The 21,091-nt window shown below is 49.4% G+C and overlaps 12 protein-coding genes across 12 annotated transcripts; 5 read left to right on the top strand and 7 right to left on the bottom strand.

The window, feature by feature from the left end:
• Positions 1–615: 615 nt before the first annotated feature.
• Positions 616–2,045, bottom strand: N7489_003859 (metallophosphoesterase family protein; the record flags this gene model as incomplete). Its single annotated transcript, XM_056709611.1, has 4 exons — positions 616–973; positions 1,063–1,346; positions 1,425–1,879; positions 1,931–2,045. The coding sequence occupies 4 exons, from the start codon at positions 2,043–2,045 to the stop codon at positions 616–618; spliced, it is 1,212 nt and encodes a 403-aa protein (XP_056568032.1).
• A 1,700-nt stretch (positions 2,046–3,745) lies between these two features.
• nemA (Nem1-Spo7 phosphatase catalytic subunit NEM1) lies at positions 3,746–5,345 on the bottom strand (the record flags this gene model as incomplete). The annotated part of the gene is made up of 2 exons (XM_056709610.1): positions 3,746–3,888; positions 3,941–5,345. 2 exons carry the CDS (start codon positions 5,343–5,345, stop codon positions 3,746–3,748), a joined length of 1,548 nt encoding a protein of 515 aa, XP_056568031.1.
• Positions 5,346–5,922: 577 nt separating this feature from the next.
• On the top strand, positions 5,923–7,428 carry N7489_003857 (translation initiation factor eIF2B subunit beta; the record flags this gene model as incomplete). The annotated part of the gene is made up of 4 exons (XM_056709609.1): positions 5,923–6,020; positions 6,100–6,395; positions 6,449–7,286; positions 7,356–7,428. 4 exons carry the CDS (start codon positions 5,923–5,925, stop codon positions 7,426–7,428), a joined length of 1,305 nt encoding a protein of 434 aa, XP_056568030.1.
• Positions 7,429–8,573: 1,145 nt separating this feature from the next.
• On the bottom strand, positions 8,574–9,066 carry rps23 (40S ribosomal protein uS12; the record flags this gene model as incomplete). The annotated part of the gene is made up of 2 exons (XM_056709608.1): positions 8,574–8,752; positions 8,883–9,066. The coding sequence occupies 2 exons, from the start codon at positions 9,064–9,066 to the stop codon at positions 8,574–8,576; spliced, it is 363 nt and encodes a 120-aa protein (XP_056568029.1).
• A 48-nt stretch (positions 9,067–9,114) lies between these two features.
• Positions 9,115–9,624, bottom strand: N7489_003855 (uncharacterized protein; the record flags this gene model as incomplete). The annotated part of the gene is made up of 3 exons (XM_056709607.1): positions 9,115–9,170; positions 9,385–9,507; positions 9,561–9,624. The coding sequence occupies 3 exons, from the start codon at positions 9,622–9,624 to the stop codon at positions 9,115–9,117; spliced, it is 243 nt and encodes an 80-aa protein (XP_056568028.1).
• A 16-nt stretch (positions 9,625–9,640) lies between these two features.
• Positions 9,641–10,429, top strand: N7489_003854 (DUF5315 domain-containing protein; the record flags this gene model as incomplete). Its single annotated transcript, XM_056709606.1, has 1 exon — positions 9,641–10,429. The coding sequence occupies one exon, from the start codon at positions 9,641–9,643 to the stop codon at positions 10,427–10,429; it is 789 nt and encodes a 262-aa protein (XP_056568027.1).
• Positions 10,430–10,768: 339 nt separating this feature from the next.
• N7489_003853 (MICOS complex subunit Mic12 family protein) lies at positions 10,769–11,210 on the bottom strand (the record flags this gene model as incomplete). Its single annotated transcript, XM_056709605.1, has 2 exons — positions 10,769–11,125; positions 11,190–11,210. The coding sequence occupies 2 exons, from the start codon at positions 11,208–11,210 to the stop codon at positions 10,769–10,771; spliced, it is 378 nt and encodes a 125-aa protein (XP_056568026.1).
• Positions 11,211–11,573: 363 nt separating this feature from the next.
• On the top strand, positions 11,574–12,391 carry N7489_003852 (mitochondrial 54S ribosomal protein bL17m; the record flags this gene model as incomplete). The annotated part of the gene is made up of 2 exons (XM_056709604.1): positions 11,574–11,789; positions 11,966–12,391. The coding sequence occupies 2 exons, from the start codon at positions 11,574–11,576 to the stop codon at positions 12,389–12,391; spliced, it is 642 nt and encodes a 213-aa protein (XP_056568025.1).
• A 1,238-nt stretch (positions 12,392–13,629) lies between these two features.
• On the top strand, positions 13,630–14,154 carry N7489_003851 (uncharacterized protein; the record flags this gene model as incomplete). The annotated part of the gene is made up of 1 exon (XM_056709603.1): positions 13,630–14,154. The coding sequence occupies one exon, from the start codon at positions 13,630–13,632 to the stop codon at positions 14,152–14,154; it is 525 nt and encodes a 174-aa protein (XP_056568024.1).
• A 1,513-nt stretch (positions 14,155–15,667) lies between these two features.
• N7489_003850 (uncharacterized protein) lies at positions 15,668–15,925 on the bottom strand (the record flags this gene model as incomplete). Its single annotated transcript, XM_056709602.1, has 1 exon — positions 15,668–15,925. The coding sequence occupies one exon, from the start codon at positions 15,923–15,925 to the stop codon at positions 15,668–15,670; it is 258 nt and encodes an 85-aa protein (XP_056568023.1).
• Positions 15,926–16,608: 683 nt separating this feature from the next.
• Positions 16,609–16,935, top strand: N7489_003849 (uncharacterized protein; the record flags this gene model as incomplete). Its single annotated transcript, XM_056709601.1, has 1 exon — positions 16,609–16,935. One exon carries the CDS (start codon positions 16,609–16,611, stop codon positions 16,933–16,935), a length of 327 nt encoding a protein of 108 aa, XP_056568022.1.
• A 1,138-nt stretch (positions 16,936–18,073) lies between these two features.
• N7489_003848 (putative R3H domain protein) lies at positions 18,074–20,603 on the bottom strand (the record flags this gene model as incomplete). Its single annotated transcript, XM_056709600.1, has 2 exons — positions 18,074–20,497; positions 20,553–20,603. The coding sequence occupies 2 exons, from the start codon at positions 20,601–20,603 to the stop codon at positions 18,074–18,076; spliced, it is 2,475 nt and encodes an 824-aa protein (XP_056568021.1).
• Between the last annotated feature and the right edge of the window lie 488 nt (positions 20,604–21,091).

Below are 21,091 nucleotides of genomic sequence, written 5' to 3'. Positions count from 1 at the left end.
TCAGAGGCGGGAGAGCCAATTCTCTTCTTTTTCTTTTTGACGATCAAAAGGGCTGTGGTGTCAACTCCACTAAGGAACAGTCAGGGGTTTCTTTTGTTTTGACGTCCAGGCCATTTGTCAGTATAACCTATGTTATACTGAGCACGGAGTACCTTCTTATGATATCCCCTGGAAGACGGAGGCAAAACGGCTGGTTGCCATAGGGGGATCAGCGACCACAACTTACATACAGATTGATGTGAGCTAAGGGGCGAACACTTGTGAAGCATGACTACCAAATTACTACCGTATTCAGCAGATAAGAACATTCTTCAAATAACAATGATTCGCTCTTATCAGCTAACCCGCCAGGTACAAATTAAACAAATTATGTACAGAGTACATCCAATAACAGCCATTCGGCCCCACATCGACTCATATCTCAATTTCAAGAGCTTTGCTACAAATATATACTATTTTCTCGCATCTTGCTCGAGTCTCTCGACCTCGCCAGTCATCTTCAAGCGCAAGGTGAACTGCGTCACTCCATTCTCTAAGAGTAAACCGTGGACGGTCCTTCAACTAAACAGACTATTATTCCTCGCACACTTTTATTGACAGAAATAATTGAACAGTTCACCATAAATGAAACCCAGATATAAGCCCAGAAAAGACACATATCCACAAATAAATAACACCCAAGCATGGAGGAGAAAGACCACCATTTTGCCCGTTGATGATACTCCTCTCCGCCAGTCCATAATGATCATGGCCGTACGTCGCATTGAGATGAACATCGCCTGAAACCGATCCATCTTCCATCCGAATCCATGTCCGGATATCATCCCCAAGCAACCGCTCATCCAACAAAATCTGCCTTCCACCACGCGCCCGATCGCCATACCCTCCATATCCTGTATGCCGGCCGTAGCACATGCTCATACCATTTCCCGTCACGTTGAGATCGGGAAGCTTACTATCCCACTTGAAGCACCTATCGAAATGAAAAGGATTAGCCAAGTGAGCTCTTTCGTGGGTTTTCTTGAACCGAATACAGAATATCTAGGGTAGTGTCATCCATACCAGTCATTATCGTGATCATGGCCACTAAAAGTCGCCGCCAGCCCCGTGGTGTTCAGCAGAGCGTTAATAAATGGGAAGTCTTGATAATGGTAGCCAGAATCGGGTTCATAGCCTTGCTGCTGGACTCGTTCTCCGTTGATTCCTGGTTCGGTGGTTGGGCTAACGCCAGTTTCCTGGAAAGCACGCATTGCATAAACTGGGATATGGACGAAAGCTAGAGATGGGATCGTCTGCCCATAGGTAGATGTTAAGTTTGCATTCGCTTTTACAAACCATTCAATAACCTGTAATAAGTCAGTATGTGAAAACTCAATTCCCAACTCATCGGATCAGGCATGATTCATCAACGCCGTGGTACTCACTGTGTCATCTACCCAATTCTGCCTCTTGGTTGCTTTTCCATCATCATTCTCTGTCAAGGGATAATGACCACCTTGGCTGTCAAAGAACCACAAGATAAATACGGGGATACTGTCATTCGAAGCCCCATGCGGAAATATTGGCAGGTAATAGTTTGTGATGCCGGCAGCGGGATCCAGAATGTCTCTCTGGGTTAAGCTGTTTCGATATTCTGTCTCTCGACGGAACAACTCTTTGGGATCGAGATTAATCTCGCTGTCATGATTCCCATAAGTTGACGCCCATGGTAAATCAAGGTCGACTAGTGGAGCAACAACCCGATCAACGTAAAGTGTGGAGTTGGAGCTTTGTGTTGCCTCGCCAGAGATTAAATCTCCATTAAGTACCACGAGTTGCGCTTCTTCTGAAGAAAGAACGCTTCTCATCACCCCTGTGGTCTTGTGGTCCTCTTCATCATCTTTGAATATAGTTAGTATCCCCAAACAATGGTTCAAGTCTGTGATCGTACCTTCAGCAAAATGCAAGTCACTAAAAACCGATATTTGGAATGTGCCATTCTCGTCAAATCGTAACCTTTGGTCTCCGGCGCGGCGTCGATGCGCGGTCCGCCTGCGGATAGACATCGTCCTTATATACCCCACACTAGATTATGCACAATGGCGAAAGATCAACTGGAGGTAAATGGAGAAGACTTGCGTCCCTCGACATATGCTCTAGTCGTATCCAAGACCAAGCGAAATGTACCATAGGGATGGCTGGTCGTGCATGTAACCTTACAGAAACAGCGCCACTTGAGCTCCGGTAGGAGGAGAGAGCCGGAATCGAATCCCGTGTGGTTCATGGCTTGGATACCAAGAAACGCACACTGGATGAACAATTTGCCGATTGGCCGTTGGGACTCATCTGAATTCATGCTTGGAAAACCTTCTAGCTTGGGCGCCCAGAATGATAAGAGCTGAAGGACATATTATTCGTCCCCGGCTCTTCCTCGGCAATGTTAAAGCCCCAAAAACTGACGCCTTAAGCGCCAAGGAGGCTAGCTCTACATGTCTTTGCTAGTTATCTCCTATCACCTCTTAGCATCATGCAGGCTGCTTATTGTACGTCATGGCCAAGAGGTTACTTTCACCATTGGAGTGCCAGGTGGATCCCGTCTTGATTTTTTAGCTTTTGGCCTTTGAAGCTCAGGCTGGTTCCGCCAATCAAATTACCACGTTGTGACCCACTCGGTAAGCACCCGGACGAAGCATAAATTGACTGACCTTAAATCCGAATGTATGTACCTAGGTACCTACCTAGGGGAGGTAATCAGCAAGGAGGGTATCCACGACAACATTGGACGCCTGTCTGAGTGACAAATGATGTATCATATGTAGTAAAATCAGCTAAATAGTCCATTGCATATGTTTTGCTCCATTCGAAGAGATCAACGGGGAAGGGAAGGTCTTATAAATCTGAGACAGAAGCCTTAACAGAAGTCAAAAACAACCCGCTACGCTAAGAATTTAGCTCAGCGCCCTACGACGCCTCCTGCAACAGGGGCAGTCATGGCGCAAATCCAACAATAGGAAGGCAGAAACCACTGAGCGCGCCTTATTCCCAGAATGTCTCGATGTCTAGGCCTGTTATTTCGGTGTAGGCTTCAGTGTCAGGAGTGCTGGTGGTAAAACTGGGCTCTGTCTCGCTTCAGCAGCAGTTCCGCCAAGACAGCATTACGAAGCACATTGTGCAGGGATGACAACCTCCAGGGCTGGGCACAATGCAGCCAAGATTGTATTACCAATCATACATCACTTCCTGGAAGGTTGGTTTCCGAGGAAACCAACTCAATTTACTTCGCAGTGCTGCGAAAGAAAAGGCCCAGCGTGTCTGCCATCTCTTATATAAACTTCTGTGTTTCAGGTCGTTGTGCCGCACCCTTCACAAATGGCTAACCTTCTGGGTTCCATATTACTGCAGCTGATATTCAGCAGAGACAATGGCCGCAAATCGTGGCATGGCTTTGTTGCTTGGGATCAACGGGTTTAAGATAGAAAAACAGGCTTCTCGAAATACGTATTTAACCAAGGCAACTATAATCATCAAGCAAAGTCAAAGTCATATGTACTGATCTCCGTTCCATTCCTAGTGACAAAACAAGACATCGAATGCCATTATGAATAATTACGCTTGCATATCGTGTCGGTCAGTGTCCAATCCTTCATTGCTCTTTGATATCTTCTTTTTTTTCCTATTTTCATGCCGGAAGGTTGGACATCGCTTCTAAAACACAAAACCCTTATACACCTACATGCGCGTTCATGAACATGAACGCGAATAACGATCATGATTCGAGTTCACCGCGGCGAAGTGCCAACAAAGCTCGGACATCCGTGACATATTGTAGAGCTTCGAGCATGGGAACCAAGTGGAGCAGACCGTTGTCCGTGGGGTCGTTTATCCAGCCTTCGATGGGAATCGCATTATCTGGCAATGGTGATTAGCTCGAGCGCACCAGATAGATAAAGTTAATTATTACCTTCGTGGAAAATATAACTCATCGGGCTGTTGTCCAGAATCATGACCTTGCTCAGATCCGGTTCCACAGAACTCAGGTCCTTGATGTATGCCCCGTTACGAAATGTGCAATGTTGTCGGTATAAGCGGCCTTGGAAGTATTTTCTTTCCTGCTCGAGCCAGTCGATGACAGGATCGGCATACTCTTGGACACTGGCCGTGAAGATGACAAGCTTATACCACTTGCTGACCTTGCGCAGGAACTCATCGCAGTGTGGCCGTTTATGGACATAGTACAGGATTGGATGCTGAGGGCCCAGTGTCGTTTGCGGTCCACCCGGGGACAATGAAGTAGTCGTGGGTATCGAGAGCTTAACCTCGACCATGTGACCACTGGACATCCGGCCACCCTTAGCGAGCGAGTGGATTAGCGTCTCGTCGAGATCCAGCACCAAGGTCTTCTGCGGGGCTCTGGCATTGCGGGGAGGTGCAGTATATGAAGGTACTCGTGGTGGAAGCAGTGGCCGCGGTGGGGTTGGAGAGTGTGGGTACTTGGTTATGCGATGAATGTTGGGAGAGGTTGGGGACTTTAAGCTATCCAGGTGAACAGCCCCTTGGACTCGAGAGACGCCCTCGGGCATTGGATGTCCTAAATCTGCACTCTGGGATCTTCGCTGTCGCTGTCTCTTGAGAGATTCCTCATTATGAAGCTTGATTCGTATAGACCGACGGGGCGTGTGCTCGTGCTCTTCCCCTTCTGGGATTGGGTCTGGATCATGGCCTTTTGTCTTGATAGGTCGGTTCCTCCCACTTGAGAGATTCTTGACATGCCGTCGATCCGTGTCAGACTCTGAGGTTGTTGATACAATGGATTCGTGAGAGCCTTGAGGTCGGAGCTTCCGGGTGGAGCCACTGCGACGCCGACCTTCTACCCGGGTGGCCCCTTTAGCCGACCGGATCGTTGGGTCGGCAGAGGAGCGCCGCAATTTCCGGACAGGCGCAAGGAGCGAGTAGTGACCATCGTCGGCTTGGAAGCACTGAGCCAAATATACACCGGGTGCAGCAATCGTAGATAGGATGAATTTGATGGTTTCCGTGATCGCATCGAAAAATCGCTGGGTAATCAGTCGCCAAGTACTTCGAGCAGTGAGCGTGCCATTCTTGTGAGCTTCATGCAGTAACGGCGTCTTCTCATCTAAGTCATATGGGGCATCCTCCTCTCTATCTTCGCCCACGGGCAGTCCGTCGTTATAGCTCTTCTCGGTGGGGTCGAGGGACCGAAAGTTATCCTCGCTATAAGATCGGAGTTTCGAGAAGTCTGACGGTAGAGGTGCACGCTTGCCGTCGCCTTGAGACTGCGATCTATGGCGTGAAGAGCTGGAAGATTGGCCAATGACTCGCGAGGACAGGATATTCAGCGAGTTCATCTTCCCTTAAGGCGTCACGGGAGACAGGGGCGCAGCGATCTATTGACAAATGGATCGTGAGTAAATCATCAAAGCCACTTAAAGCGGTCCATGAGATAAGTGTGTAGGGGTCTGAGGGTAGTCTGAGGGAAAGAGGGGGATCACAAGGAGGTGTAAGCTGTTGTTCTAACCTCAATGCGCCAGTCACCCGTGCCTCGGAAGTACTTCCGCAACTCCAAATCCGATTTATACCACAAGTTTCAAAGCCGATAAAAAGCTATACGAAAACATAAAGGAAATAATAGAAATGCGATAACTGGAAGAACACCAATAAGAATGTCTGAAGCCGAGACAATAGAGCGAGGATCAATGAGTGTGGGGAAGCGGACAAGATCGAACGGCAGAAAATCATTCTTTGTCTCTCCCACTCACACGCTCTTGTGAGAATCTGAGAATCTCTTGAACATTAAACACTTCCTATTGACAGTACGTAGTGCGATCTGAATCTGAATCTTGGTATGTTTATTTCTTGACATTACACACTTCTCTCAATCCCCGTTGACGCCAAGCAGATTTCCTCCCAACATCCCACTTCCTCATGCCGTCTTCCTCGTTGGCCCTGACGCCGGGCCTAGGCTCATTCCTCAAGTGCCTCAAGACAAACCCGATCGATACCTCTATTGAGACACTGATTTCGTGCGTATCTTGAGACTCCAGGTCATGGCGGCTACTCCTGCCGACGATCAAACTTGCTAACATAGTATATTTCAATCAGATTGCTCAAGCGACGTCAAATCCGCCATTCCCGATCATGTGCCACAGCAACCGCCTATTTGCTACGGAGTGTGATCTCCGCATGTCGCACAACAGATTCGGCAAAGCTTATTGAGCGGGTGCAGAGTGTGGGCAGGCGCCTGATGGCTGCGCAACCGCGCGAGATGGTTGTGGGCAATATTGTGCGCCGGGTCCTGGGTCTTATTCGTGACGAAGCTGAAGATGATCGCGACGCTGAATTCGCTCTCAGCGACATCGGCTCAGAAAGCCAGCCACAAACACCCCGGGCTTATGACGGTGAGTTCCAAGTCCTCGTCCAAATATCTACGCAGTGACTCATAGATTCATAGATGCATCCTTGCCTTTGGATCGCGACTCCCCTTCCTTCCGAGCCGAAGACAGATCCTCTCGCCCTCCTCTGACCTCTATGTTCAGCCTTCTTTCCCATCCTGAACCCGAGATTTCACTTCCCAGCACCCCGGGATCCTCCTCCCCGAGTGGACGCTTCACTGGCCACGGCCCAAGTAAAGACGTCCGAGCTGAAGTACTGGAGGGTATTGGCGAGATCATTGATGAACTCGGCCAGGTGGACGATCAGATCGCTGCCTACGCATTGGACCACATCCACTCTAACGAAATCATCCTCACCCACACATCCTCGACCACTGTCCAGAAGTTCTTGCTCAAAGCCGCCGCAAAGCGAAAGTTCACCGTAATTCACGCCGAGTCTTACCCGAATAACCACGAGGCTACACACGCCACAGTCAGTGGTAGCGCTGTCAGCGACGATGACAATCTCGGCTTGGAGGCTTTCCAAAAGCCACTGATCGAGCACGGCATCACCGTCATCCTCATCCCGGACTCTGCCGTATTCGCTCTCATGTCACGAGTCAACAAGGTTATTCTCGGCACACACTCCGTCCTTGCCAACGGCGGCCTTGTCGCCGCAGCTGGCACCCGTGTCATCGCCCGTGCTGCCAAGGTCCACCAGACCCCCGTCGTGGTCGTGAGCGGCGTTTACAAGCTCAGCCCTGTCTACCCATTTGACTTCGACTCGCTCATTGAATACGGTGACCCAAGCAAGGTCCTCCCATACGAGGAAGGTGATCTTGTCGACCTGGTCGATGTCCAAAACCCCATCTATGACTACGTTCCTGCAGAGCTTGTCGATCTTTACATCACTAACCTGTAAGTTTCAAGCGCCCACCCCACTCGCTGGTCTCATTTCATATACTAACTTTGCTTTTCTTACTCCAGCGGTGGCCACGCCCCATCATACCTTTACCGCATTGTGTCAGACCACTACCGCAAAGAAGATATTAGCTTCTAAACTAGTAGTTGGATTAGGCAATTGTGTCAAACAGCTCATCAAAATCAACAAAAAAAGAACCATTTGAGGGACATTTGCCCGAACGATACCCGAGGAATTACTTTGACGACTGATACGCAGAAGTAATGAATAAAATAACTAAATTTTATTACTTCCGCCAATGTTTAGGAATAGCCGCTGCGTTAGACTCTAGCATATATAAACTTGTAATTGACCTTCGCCTGGCGTATAGATAGATATGGTATAGATAGATATGTTCGAGCGCTAGTAGCAATATAAAGTCTCGCATATGCCTATCTAACATTCGACTGGATGCAAAACCCTTATGTCATGAAAGGCCAGTCAATATAGATGTATGCGTGTATAAAATCAATCCGCGAGCATCCAAGTAGCAATTGATCTCATTCTTTTATTTAGGTTTCTTTCTTTCTATATTTTTCTCTCAGGCCTTCACCCTTCTCAGCCCCTCTGTTCGGAAGACCACGAAGATATTGGACCTTCATATGTCGACCCTAGGAAAATGGGCTAACATCGTGGTCTATTCAAGGATAGTAACAAGGAACTCCTCTTACTGCAGAGGGCGTAGGTTAGATATATATTTTCATACCAGTTATACAGAGTCGGTACACATATATATAGTGACCATTGCAATCACTAGACAACTCCACATGTCCAATGGGGAAAGGAGCTGAAGGCCTAGATGTACAGATCAAACCCCCAGACATAGACAACTCCACAGCAAAGGAGATCGAGTTATGTACCCCAAGAACTTGTAGATTTTGGTCATTCCATGTTCATGAAGCCATATTCACCCAATATCATACCCTACGCTCTACTTTGGATCCTCACCAGACAAGTCTAGCAAGGGCCAAGGAACCAAACAGTATACGGCAAGGTCAGAAACCTGAGGAAAAAATAGAAAGTCATGGCGCCATAATCTTTTTGGAGGTTGTATCGTGTTTAATTCGCAAATTAGCGGATCCACCACATTCCGGACGAAAGCCCGCCGGGGGACTCCCCAAAAAAGAAAATATCTCATGAAATCAAGGCGCTGATGAGGCGGGCTTTCCGTCCGACACCGTTTCCACACTCCAAGGCTCCCGGTCGCTGCATATTTTTATTTCGAACAGAACGCGTCGAGTTGTTTAAGAGCGGGGCTTCTCCTTCTTCTCCTTCCAGAGAGCGGCGAGACCGACACCGGAGACCTTGACGACCTTGAAACGGACACCGGGAATATCACCCTTGGCCTTACCCTTGCGACCGAAACCGGCGAGCAGGACCTCGTCGTTCTCATCGATGAAGTTCAAGCAACCGTCATTGGGGACTGTAGGAACATGCGAGTTAGCACATGTTTGTGGTAGTTGCATTGACGGTTTCCATCTTGTCGTAATTCCAACTCGTGTAGACCTTTCCAACACGTCGCAGCGATAGTAGTAAGGGACGGGGTTACCCACCGAAAGCAGCGACCTTCTTGCCGTTCTTGATGAGCTGAACCTTGACACACTTGCGGATAGCGGAGTTGGGCTGCTTGGCCTCAACACCGACCTTCTCGAGGACGATACCCTTGGCGTGGGAAGCACCACCGAAGGGGGGAGGACTTGTAGGCGGTTCCGAGAAGGCGCTTCTTGAAGTGGTCATCAGCCCAGCGCTGGTCCTTGCGGTGCGACTGGAGCTTGCGGGCGGCGTTCAAACCACGGGGCTGTCCTTTACCCATGTTGGCGGATTATGTGTTCGACGGTCAACTGAACGAGAAGGAAAATGAAATGTTAGCCTCGTGTCGAGTGCAACGCTGGTATTGGTTGCGGGTATTTTCGATGCGTGTTCGATGTTTGGAGAAGGCCGATATTTTGTGCGTGATGGATGCGATCGTTGACGAGGGATCTCGCAGTGCCACGAATAAAATATTTCCGAAAACCACAACAATGCAGGGGAAACAGCAGGATATCGAATACGTACCGACTGGGAGGGGTGTTGTCGGCCAAAGGGGCTGAGGGTCGATTGTCGAAAAGTCGAAGAGTTCCGGATTTCCCTTACCACAACGCTTCGGATGTACCTCAGGTGACTTTGTGCGCTTTAGCCCTAAGCGAGTCACGGGACAGCCGTAGCCCCCACCTCTGATTATGTCATCTAACTGATAACGATAAGGTTATCAGCTGTATCATCCCCGTTCGAATGCTTGAATATCTGTTGTTCCATAGTACATTTGTTGAAAATGGATTTGTCAAGAAAGCCTACAAATCCTCAGCGCCTGCCTCCTCCAGCACTATTTCAAGGCCCACCATCACACAATGCCTCTAATATCTCCTTACCCGTACCACCGGCAGCCTCAACGTTAGCCACTGCCTCCGGCAGCCAACCTCCACCCCTGCATCGGAACCGGTCACCTCGTGGAGCCGACGGGGAAACTCCGGAGAAGTCCAGCCTACTATCACCGTTTGTATCGCGCCGTCCCTCCAAAAATGATGTAGATGGAGCCGATGCCATCTGGCAGGAGATGCAGAGCGCCCTGTCAGAAGTGGAACTCAGCGCTGTGACGAGCGAGAATGTCTTCGGCGCGAAGCATTCTGAAGCATTGGAAGATCTACGCATGAAACAGTTGAAGCTCGCTCAAGCATGGGCGCGCAGTGAGGCAGACGATGAAGTTGTGGATCCCGGCCACAGCGGTGCTGATGAAGCCAGTGGAAAACCCAGTTCGGCACGGCGAGGTACTGAAGAGTCGAAAGCCCAGTATGATACAGCGACGGAAATCAGCGCAGGCCGCGGTTCGGTATCGCACCGCACGTTGGACGGCGAGACGGAGAACGACATTCATCTTGCGCGAAAGCGCCGCGAGGCTAATGATCGGTACTTTGATCGGGTCAATCAGGGGGTTTTGGATGTTGTCGCTAAACTGGAGGAGGTGGCTCAGGCTATGCGCGCCGTCGAGCGGGAAAGCAAGGACATCTGGAGTGATTCGGAGAGTGTCACGACAACTGCGCCGTCATCAACTCAGACGAGTTGACCTCCTGGATCTTCCAGTCGGTTCAGCTGCAGCCGGTCTTTGCTGCATTTCCTTCACTCTCTTTATTTTCCAGCGGGCTATTGCGAAAGTCCTAGGATTGATCGGGTCATCACCGAATCCTGGCGCACCGCATTGATATCTCTATCCGTTCTGGGGATGCGCTGGACGCATTTACAATATCCCTCGGGGGAATCATAATGCTAATACATGTAAATTACGACATGACTAAATCAAGGGTATCCAAACTCCGGTGCTCAAAATCAAACCCAAACAAGCAGACATGATAATACATCCAAAGATCCCTGAGCCAAGCCTTAGCTATAGCCCCAAAATGATCCTTCATTCCCGTTTAACCACTCGTGCAGCAGCCTTCCAGCCTTCCGCAGCAGCATCCCTCACGTCCTCCCATCTTGTCTCATGAGCCTTCCTTGTCAAGACCTCCACTTCCTTATTCCACCTATGCTTCAGTATCTCCTTCATAGTCGGCTCGGTTTGTTTCTGCGCTTCCAATTCTTCGCGCCGCCACCTTGGCACATCTTCTGGTAGGAAGCGCCGGTCATAGGCGCCAGAAGAGGAGGTCAACCAGTCTATTTGCTCGACTTGCGCGTGGATGGCATTGCGTTGAGATATGCGTGTTGAGCGGTGGACTTGGATGGTAATATAGAGAACGGATGAGGTGAAGGCAAAGCCGCCAAGCTATTCGATAGCGAACTGAAGTTAGTCCTTGTTTCCTGTATAGAGATTCGATAGCAACTCGTACAAAACCCGTGAAGAAGCCCATATTTGTCGTGGTGTTTGGAATCGCCGGACTGCCTATTTGTTCGCGGGGGTAGATGGAAAATGCGACAAGTGGCACGGTATTTCACGACTTTATGGATATTCCTTTCCCGACATTCAAAGGCTCAGTTGAAATGTATTCGAAAAGCTGAATGTCCTTGAACAAGAAGAGCGCGGAAAACCGAAGTCGGACAGGCGGTGGAAGAGCTCCGATTGGCTACGACAATTCTTCTGGGCCGAACATCCTCTCTCCTTCATTTCAGCGACTGGAACACCTTGGTTTGGCCATTGGCGTTGCGATTCCCACTTCACTTCTAATAATTTGCTCCTTCTCTGCCTGTCATCCTCTCAATAAACAACCCTCACCATGGCCGGCGGCGGAAGCAGATACCGCCACTTAAGCCGCGACTCCGCGCATCGACAGGCCATGCTCCGAAACCTGGTGACCTCCCTCTTCAAGCATGAGACAATTACTACGACATGGCCTAAAGCCAAAGAGGCCCAGCGCCTGGCCGAGAAGTTGATCACCCTGGGCAAGAAGAACACCGAAGCGAGTCGGCGACGAGCATTGGAGATTTTCTACGTATGTCGATTTCCCGAAGAACAAGCCCACCCCAATTATTCCAGTCAGGACGAGGATCAGCCTAGTCACGACAGATCATGGGTTCACCAGATCCGTGACGAATTGCTGCAATTCTCAATCTATCATTCTCCTGGGAAAAAAATCAACAGCCCAATTACAACACTAACATTCCCTAGACACCACATGAAATGCTTCCCAAACTCTTCGGTCCCCTCCGCGAGCGTTACGCAGACCGACCAGGCGGTTACACACGAGTCCTGCGCGTAGAACCCCGCGAAAAGAACGAGTACTTCTCGGCCAAGAAAGGCGACAAAAACGCCATCCGCGAGCCTAAACCCCAGGTCAAGGCACCCACTGCCATTCTAGAGTTAGTCGACGGGCCGAAGGACATGCGTTTCGCCATGACGGCGCGGACGGTGGCGCGCGAGCGTGAGCAGGGCCGTGATCTCGTGCACTCACTCACGAGGTTGAATGTGAAGAAGGTTACGCAGTTCCGGAAGGACGGTGTTGAGGTCTTGGAGCGGGCGATTTCCAAGCTCAGTCTTGCTAAGAAGCAAAATGATAAGCTCGCTAAGGAGGGTGAGGTTGAGTCGAAGGAATAAATGTTGGGAGTGCTACCTCTCCTTTATGGGAGTTCGGTCTCGGAATCTCCAGCCTGGGGGTGATCTTCGTGGCATGTCTGGGATATGCTCTGCCGGGCTTTGATGCGTGTGCTCGCTCCGCTTGATCTCCGGGATTGACTCCGTTGTTCTTTATTTGTTTTTCTTACCAGGAGTTCCGTCTTCTTCCTGTTTATTATGGCATCTCGGTCTTCGTTTGCACCCGCGCATGTGACATAGCCTCTGTATAAAAGATTTCCATACCTCTTTCTTCGCATTTCTTCGTTGGTTTTTAAGCTCTGGTGAAGACAGGCACGTGGGACGCCGTGGTATATCATCTATTTCGGAGTTATATGTAGATCTGAAGTTCCTCACCACCTAGTAAACAACACTTCATGGTCAAATATGTGTCTAAGACCTATCCATAGACAGACGTCTACAAGCCGGCATTTCGACAATTGTGATGCCTGACGACCAAGACCTCGACATATGAATCTCAACCCTTCACAAAAATGCCTTGTCCTGCAATGTAGATCAAATAGAAGACTAACCGCAGATAAGAACTGCTTCATTGCATCAACATCGATACTAATGAGATTTTGCGTGATTCGGTAGTTATGTTGCTTATGCTAGAAAGAAAGAAATTGAAAAACTATATATACAGGACTCCACAGCTTCCTCGAACGAGACAAAACTTTTAGCAATTAGACTTAGAATTGCCATTTCATGAAGTCATCCATCATCTAATCTTCCCAGAAAGTAATCAAAATTCCCTGCTGCCTCTCAATGCCCATTTCCTAGGGCGGTTGACGAGATCTGATACATCAGCTGCAGCTTCGACAGAACAGACTAGTGCCACCCGCATACGGCAATTGCAATCAAGGGACAACAAAATTCAATGCAGGACCATCGATAGTTGGACTCTCCAGCATATGACCCAAGCGCATGCTGTTGCAGGCCAAGCAGTTCTGCCCAAGGGGTCATTTATTCATCTATCTCAGTCCTGGGAGACATCAATGCCTCAATTTCCCCCTGCAATACCCCAGTGCTCAGCAGGACCTGTGCTCTGATCAAATAATACAGAGTATTTAGTTCTCTGTTATTCAGCATTCGATACCCATTCTTGCTACACCGCAATCTTGTATCAAGTATCCAAACCCAATACCCAACTATACTCCTTAGGGGTCAAGTTTGCTAACCTTCCCCCAGAACAGAAAAAAGCATAGAAACAACTACTCGAAATGGAAAAGATGTCGCTCGAAACACACAATCCGCTCCGGCAAAATGCCCCAAGCCCCCCATACCCCGACACATACAAAGAAGTGGCAGCATCATACCCACCTCGACAAACCATCGAACACAGCATGAGCGGAGACAGCACCCTGCAGGTCAGTGATCGGGACTGCACACTCGAGTTTAGCGACCGGGACTGCAACCTGGAGGTCAATCAATATCCCGACGACAAATACACAGATAAGCAGGCTGAGGCTGGAGCTGGCGTCGGAGCCGGAGCTGCAGACAGAAACCAGGCAGATGCAAGTGGTCCACAGTCTGCAGCAGCTACTGAAGGGAAGCAAGATTTGGAGTCACAGTCTGTGACACGGACGGTCATGCGCCATAAGTCTCGTCGGCGGGAGTGGATCATCTTTGGTTCGGCTATGGTGGCTGTTGTTCTTCTGGTCGTTATTATTGTTCCTTCTGTAATCTTTGGGATCCGCCAGTCTAGGCCGCAGTATAACCCGCCCAAAAATCCGTATATTTCATGAGATGGGGGTTGATAAGGGGGCCTGCATGTATAGACTGAGGGCTGAAGAACTGGATGTGAAATATGAAGAGTACAAGTGCAGTTCCTCCGTCTAATACTTTGTTATTGATCGTGTATATATGCAACTTGAGGAGTCAATGCTAGATTGGACACCCTAGATTGGTACCTTCTATATGTTGTAGTTACTGACCGACCCTCTTCAAAATATAAAGAGAATCACGTGCGTGGATTTTAGGCCAATTAGAGTACTATGTTTTGGAGATCACGTGGTGCCAGTAAACCCTACTACTGCTAGTATATCTAGTCCCTGCAACACCTTTGATGCACTACTTTTGCATCATCCTCTCAACTTTGGGTAAAGTTCTAAATGCAGAAGCTTTATTCTCTGACATACTGCGTCTCCACTCAGCAGCACGTGTATAGTCGATCTCTCTGACCCCAATTAGTGCAGCACAGACGAGAGAATAGCACTTTTGGGGTCTTCAACAATACCTTATACCCCAAATGCTGCACTCTCAGCCTCCCCTGCAAGAATTACAACCTCGTAATTAGTGGCCGGTTTGAAGGTCCAGATAATTTCGCCCACCGCGGGGGTCCGTAGCAACAAAGAAGTTGATGAGCAAGGATTCCTTCTCTTTCCGCCGTAATCTTGTCTAAATCTTTTGAATCTGTTAAATAGTTGACTCAGATGTGACCAGTAGCATATCGGCTGCTTGAATCGCATTTGCAATATCTTCAGTGTAGAGCAGTGCGCTTGCATCATCATATCTGTCACTGAACTTTGATCCATGGCTCATTCATCCCGTTGCTTATCTATTGTGTCTTTGTAAAATTCCGTCTCTTTCTCTAGAATATAGGAGGTTCCTTAGACCGGGCCGCTGAGAATGCAAGTTGGGCAGTCCACCCCTTAGTTAATTGTAATAGAGGCAATGGAGACGTTCATGTCTATGGTTTGTCACGTAATCGTCAATCTCGTCGATACGCATCGTCTTATGCGGGTAACCTGACTAGATTAAGCAACTCTTTGTCGCTAGTGAAAGGCGATGCTGAAACAGCCCCCGGTCTGTTAGCATGCATGTACTATGCCAAAGGGGGTCCAGCAATATGACCGTGAAAATGAGACGTACAAGGTGCATGCAAAGGATGCCGGACGCCGAACGGAATGCGCTTGGCATTGGTAGCCATCACCCTCAGGCGTTTATAGATTATCGGATGGCCTCAGGCATATCGACATGTGATAGGGCCCGCCTACAGTAAATGCGTGCCGCAGGGCTCTCTTCCAGGGTTCCTCTCTTCTCCATTAGTAAAGCCCCATTTCCTTTGATTTATACTTTGTACGTCGCCTTGGTCGATCTTTCATGATTTGACCACATACGGATCAGATACCTGCTCAATGGAAACCTACGTTCACTCTCGTCCCTGGAAATCTGAACGGTGACACGACCATCCGGTCATATCTCGATATTCGATTCTCGCTCAACAGGGGCTGGAAGTCAAACTCGCAGTACTATGGTCTACTGGGTGATGAACGATGGAAATTGCGACCTCAGTGAAGACCGGCGTGTGGATGGATACGAGACAGACCCCGAGACAACACCTTTCGCGATTGAGGACGAGAATCTTCTGCCAATGCTCTCAATCCACTCCCAACCGACATTCCAACTCTCGGTCAAGACCTTCTGATTATACTTGCGGCGTTCCACGGTGATATCGATCGATACGCGCTCGGCTTCGACAACCCAACATGGCTCGCTCAGAATATGTTCGAGCATGCAGCGTTTGACCTGGCGCGAACCTTTGCAGGCGAGACTCCTCTCGGTAGAGGACGGTCTATCGTACAATGGCTGGATGGCAAATTTCAGCCGGCTCTAATTGGGAGTATCTGTTCCAGAATGACTCAGGGAACAGGTTTCTAACTCTCCTGGAGAGCTTCGGGTTGACGAAACAATTCGCCCTGGTCGAGATGATACCAAGAGAGAACCCTGTGCTGCGTATACTATGGGAAGAAACAGGCTGTCTCAGACATCTAGGTATGTAGTTTCGAGTGCTTTAGAGCGAGAAACTAGGTATATCCTGTAATGGTTTTTAATGCTTTATTTCTATCCACCCGTACACTTAATGTCCAAGTGTAAAGGTGTAATGTCGGGGGTCACGATCTTAATATATGTGGACGTAAGCTGGTCGCTAAGCCATGATACCAACAGACATAGGGGCCAAAGACCAATACAGATCAACACGCAAGCAGAAAAAAACATGTAGCCTGGACTCCCTGGACTTCATAAAATGGGAACTTATAATATATCAACAATCTCGAGACCTCCTCAAAAGTTCAGTATGAAATATCAGTATCAACCCACCAGTCCACCTAGCAATATTGACCATTTGACTAGCGAACCGAAGATAGCAAAAGCCCAACCCAGAGCGAGACAGCCCCTGAGATCAGGGTCCCACGACGATGCCCGAAGAAAATACACACCAAGTGCCAACACCTACAACCGACACGTACAAGCGAGTCATAGCCGCGCCAACAAGCACAATCGAGCATGACAACGGCGACTGCACACTAGAGATCGACGGCCGGGACTGCACACTAGAGGTCGATGGCCGGGACTGCACGCTGGAGATCGACAGCCGGGACTACACGCTAGAGGTTGACAGCCGGGACTGCACGCTAGAGGTCGATGGCCGGGACTGCACGCTGGAGGTTGACGGCCGGGATTGCACACTAGAGGTTGACAGACGGGTCGAAGATAACAATAAGCAAGCAGTCAATGATGATTAAACACAAGTAGATGAGAGCGGGAGTCCTGATGTTATGTTCTCGTGGAGAACAAGTGCAGGTCTACGCGGAAATGTCATATTTGGCGTGAGAGTTTTACTTGTGGTCATTGGGCCGCGGTGGTTCCTGCGTAGCACTAAGTTGATGCGTACGAGACTGGACCGTGTGAGACACGTAGGTAGTAGATTGTGGTATTCAAGGGACATTGGGTGATCATGAAGACGAATCATCTCTTCTCTAAGAGCCACCAACATGGGTAACAAGTAGTGAAAAGACTCGAGATACTTGAGGGTGACTGAAGGGTCTCCCATCGAAGCATCAAACTCAAACTCGAAGACCAAGAAGTCAAGGAGTTGAGGCAGTGGTGTTTCAAAAATTCCCAAGCAGGCGATGAGGCCCACTTGAAGCAGTCAATTTGGTAGTTTTCAACCAGCAAAAACACGATCTCGGATTTCTCCTCACTGATACGTGTAAAGCTCCTGCACTAGGATGGAGAAAGAAAGAAAGAAGAAGAAGAAGAGGAAGTTCAGGGGGCAGGACCAGGTATTTATAATTTTCCAGTGGCTTAAGGCTGCGACAAAGAAATGGTAGGCGACGAACATGGCGTTCGTCGTATTCATCGTATTATCGTATTTACTCATTGCGTCCATCGTATTATCGTATCATGATCAGGAGGTGACAGTTTTATAGAACGACCGGTCCCGTGAGACATATGTGGAACGGTCCGGAGCGGCCCGGAACCTCATAACAAAACGGTTTTTGCGCAATTTTAAAACATTGAAAGATTTACATTGGTTCATCTGACTTTTGCAGTTCATGGTATTTGTGAAATATGGAGTCTATGTAGGCAACGGTCGCCAGGGCATACGAGTAGGCAAATGGGCAAAGAGAAGAAAGAAAAAAAGCACAAGTTGAAACAGGTTCATGACTAGCTAAGAGCGACTAGGTACATGCACAAGAACCCATATCGCCATGCATTGTACTGTAGATGCAAGCCTTGGAACACGGCCGGTGAACAGATGAACTTTTATCCCATACGCTACGGGACAGTAGTTCATATCTCCACTTCCAAAGGTTCAAAGGATCACGTCACAGTCAGATACAACACAAATAGTAGATATGCGACCAAACCCATAGAGCTTTAGTTCGGTTTGGAGACAGTGGTGCCTCCCGAAACCACAAGTGGTCCATTGCTTACAGCGGGAATCCCATTGCTGCTGTATGTTGGGGCCGGAACTGAGGCCGGGACGGGTCGGTTTTTCAGGTCAAAGTCGGAGGGGACTTCGGATGGCGGGGGTTTGGGGGGCAGGTGAGCTGGAGTGCCCCATTTCGCAATCGAGTCTCGCGGACCGGTGGGAACTCGGTTGGAATTCATAGCCGGGGTGGAGTCCATGGTCCGGTTAGGGATGGGTTCCGGATACCCGTTCCATTGTGGTTGGGCACCAGATTGCATGTTACCATACGGCTGCATTGTGTGTTGACTCTTGTTCGGGTGACGACCGAGAGGAGCACCGCCGGGGATGAATGAGCGTGTCTGGGGGTTGAAGTGTGACCTGGCATATCCTGCTTGCATTGCTGCATGTGATCCAGCAGAATGTTGAAGACCAGGGTTCATATGTTGCCCGGGGTATTGAGCATAAGGATATGCGCCCATATTGGACGGCATATTAGGACCCATGTTGGGTGGCATGCTGGGTGGCATGTTGGAAGTCATTGGCTGCTGAGGATAGTTGGGCCAGTGGACAGGCCCATTTCGCTGGTGCGGGGACTGCTGGAAATTTGTGGGGAAAGGAGGCGAGCTCCAATTGGGGGTTTGTTGATACGGCGCCACATTGGGCACGGCATAGTTGTTCATTGCCGGCGAGGACGCGTTCGAGGACGGCTGGTTCATCATCCCCTGCTGGCTCATCGAAGCATACCCGGAATAGGGGGACTGCTGCGGCATATTTCCTCCTTGCCATGAGCCATTGGAGGCCACCTGGGGCGACATTGTCGGATACTGGGAGACACCATTCATGTTCATGTTCAGTTGTCCAGGGTAAATCGCACCATTCTGACCAGATGGCATGTATCCGCCAGAGGGTGGCGGCACACCAGGTCCGACCAAGTAAGGTACTTGGTTGGGGTATGAGCCATCATTTACAGGAGCGTTGTACTGGGCAGTACCATTTCCATATTGCATCCCCGGGTAGTAGGCGTTGAACTGCGAGCGAACCTCAAAGCTGTCATCATGGGGAGTTCGCTGCCTCGGGTTCTTCTTGCGGCCGCTTGCCGAGCTGGAGCGCGACATGTTGGGATTGGAATCACCGCTGGCCGGATCCGACTTGGCACTGTCAGGGAAATCACGGAAGATTCGTTCACGTACTTCATGGTACTTAGCTTCCCGTTCCTCCCTCGTCAAAGCCATTCGATCTTTCGCTGGCGTAGCGCCGGATGAAGATCCGTGGCGTTCTCCATCCGGTCCACTATCGCCATCTTCCGAGTTGGCCTTTGAAGGGTTCGATGAACCTCCAATACTTCCTTCAAATTGCCCTCCATCGTTTCGGCGCATGATTTTCATTGCCGGAACGACTGGAGGGGGAGTGCTATTGCAGGCAGCATGCACATCAGATAAAGGAGTGGGTAGCCGGCAGAATGGTGTGCGATGAAGCCTGACCGATGTCACATTATTGTCGACGAAATGTGTTAAGTGATAGTAATCCCCCAGCTTGTGTGCAAGGAGTCGGCCAAACGCGTTCGAAGGGGGCAACTCCAGAGATTGTTCATTGCAGTCCTTGATAAAGTACCGAATCTTTTCCTCCAGTTGCAGTATCAAAAGACGATCCTTCGGTGATTTCATTGCCTCTAGGAGTTTTTCATCCGGCTCCAAGGGAAACCCATGTAGGATCTGGCCATCTTCAATGCCATTAGGGTTGGCTGGAATCACAAAGTTATTCGCGACTGAATCCGGAGGAATCGTGCCATTTGCCGGCTGCGTTCCATCAAAGAGAGGAGGCACGGGCAAAATCCCGCGTGGGCGTGTAGGAATACCATCTCGATAATGATCTCGAAACGCGCGACTGCCAGCTTCGGAGCCTGCCACTGAGTTTGGAGCCCCAGAAGCAAGTCCAGAAAGCGACTCCTCTTCATCAATGGCTTGGACACTAGCACTGTCATCGGGACGCACAGAGTCCTTTTCATCCATTGCGAATGTTGTCACCGAGGCAAGACTCTTGGAATCGAAGTTGGTCATTTTCGTGGATGAGGTAGAAAGATGAGTGCGGTCATCTTCAAAAGAATTCTCGCGCTTGAGCAAGCCATTGTCTTGGCCACCAGCGAGAGAGCTTGGGCCATCACTGTGTTTCTTCAAGGTGAGGCCAATATCTTGCACACCTCTCCCTAGATCATCAACAGCAAGATCAATGGAACTAGCCTCTGGCGTTTTGTCGAGATTATGCTGGCTGGGCAGAGCTGCACCGGAGCCATTTGCTTCTGAGAAAGGTGGTTGTTCTGCTGGCTGGCATATTTCATTTTCATCAGATACGGAGGAAGAATGTGGCTTGAGGGGTGCGGGCATAGCGGCAATCTTGTCACGGGATTAGCGATGAGCCACGAGGCAGTGGAGCATACTCTTGGCTTACCTTTGCAAAGGAGAGAGGACTGTCTCCACCTGGGGGACTCTTTGATGCCATGACAATACTCCGCGGGATGGTCGCCGAGAATGATTGAATTTCAAAAATGAAAAAGAAGAAAATCCGAGATCAAGTCAAGCAGCAGCTGGACTCAGCACGCTTCGGATTCGCAAGTGTGAAGAGGGTCGAAGCTTGTTTGGTTGAAAGTAATGTCGCTGCGTAATTTCGTTTCACACAAGCCCAAAACGAAAGACATATCTCTGGGGTAGGGCAATCGCCATGGAGAAAGCTGTAGAGAGTGCGCATTAGCACCGTGCATGGTAGAACGCTAGAACGCAAAAGAAATCCATAATTCCAATGAGAAGGAATATCCACTTCAATGAAGCAAGAAATATACCCAAATCAGGCAACGGGGCCTTACATGATATCAAAGCTGGCTCATAGTCAGGGAGATGAAGATCTCGTACTGAGGTTTGACGGGATCCTCTAGATCCGACGGGTATTTGAAGAGCCGTTCAACCCTAGATCATCCGTCCGAGATGGATGAG

This window comes from Penicillium chrysogenum (genome assembly GCF_028827035.1).
Source record: "Penicillium chrysogenum strain IBT 35668 chromosome Unknown utg000002l_segment0_segment0, whole genome shotgun sequence".
Classification (NCBI taxonomy): domain Eukaryota; kingdom Fungi; phylum Ascomycota; class Eurotiomycetes; order Eurotiales; family Aspergillaceae; genus Penicillium; species Penicillium chrysogenum.
Note: the sequence above shows the minus strand (reverse complement) of the source record. Positions and strands in the feature narration are given on the sequence as shown.